At 64.2% G+C, this 612-nt stretch overlaps 1 protein-coding gene across 1 annotated transcript; it reads left to right on the forward strand.

Annotated features, from left to right (window-relative positions):
- The first annotated feature begins 6 nt into the window (after positions 1-6).
- LOC105508306 (doublesex- and mab-3-related transcription factor B1-like) lies at positions 7-606 on the forward strand. The gene has a single exon (XM_011937168.1). The coding sequence runs from the start codon at positions 102-104 to the stop codon at positions 483-485; it is 384 nt and encodes a 127-aa protein (XP_011792558.1). The 5' UTR covers positions 7-101; the 3' UTR covers positions 486-606.
- Positions 607-612: the final 6 nt, after the last annotated feature.

Genomic DNA, 612 nt, shown 5'->3' on the forward strand with positions numbered 1-612 from the left:
CGCTGCGGCCCGTGCCTGGCCCGCCGTTCACCGACTTTGGGCGCCCTGTGAGCATCAACCCGGACCGTGCACTGGGCCCTGGGTACCCTGGCGGCTCCAGCATGCACCCCTACTGCCCGTTCCCGCTGGGCTACCCGGACGCCCCTCCTGGCGTCCCCCTGCAGCAGGGCTTCCGGCATGTGTCCCGCAGCCAGTACCAAGGCGGAGGTTTGGCATCAGAACCAGTGGGAGAGTTCCAGCCAAGCTACTACCTGCCGCCGCCGCCACTGCCGCCCCTTCCACCGCTTCCACCACAGCCCCAGTTCTTCCCGCCAGGCTACCTCTCTGCGCTCCACTTCCTCCCCGCCCCACCACCACCACCACCTCCGTCATCTTTCTCACTGACCGTCCTGTTTGATGCTGATAAGGAGAACACTGATGATCAGGATGCAGAGGTGCCACCGGGTGAGCCCAGCCAGCCATCCTCTCAGGAGCAGTCCGACTAGGCCCCAGGCCCGCCCTCCAGGCCAGCAGAGTAGGGCACTGGGGGGCGACAGCAACAGTTTTCTTGTCTTCATTCAGTGATGTGTAGGGAGGGAGGAAGGTTGATAGCATAGATGGCAACTGATTCCC

This window comes from Colobus angolensis, unplaced genomic scaffold (assembly GCF_000951035.1).
Source record: "Colobus angolensis palliatus isolate OR3802 unplaced genomic scaffold, Cang.pa_1.0 Scaffold16, whole genome shotgun sequence".
NCBI classification, from domain to species: Eukaryota; Metazoa; Chordata; class Mammalia; order Primates; family Cercopithecidae; genus Colobus; species Colobus angolensis.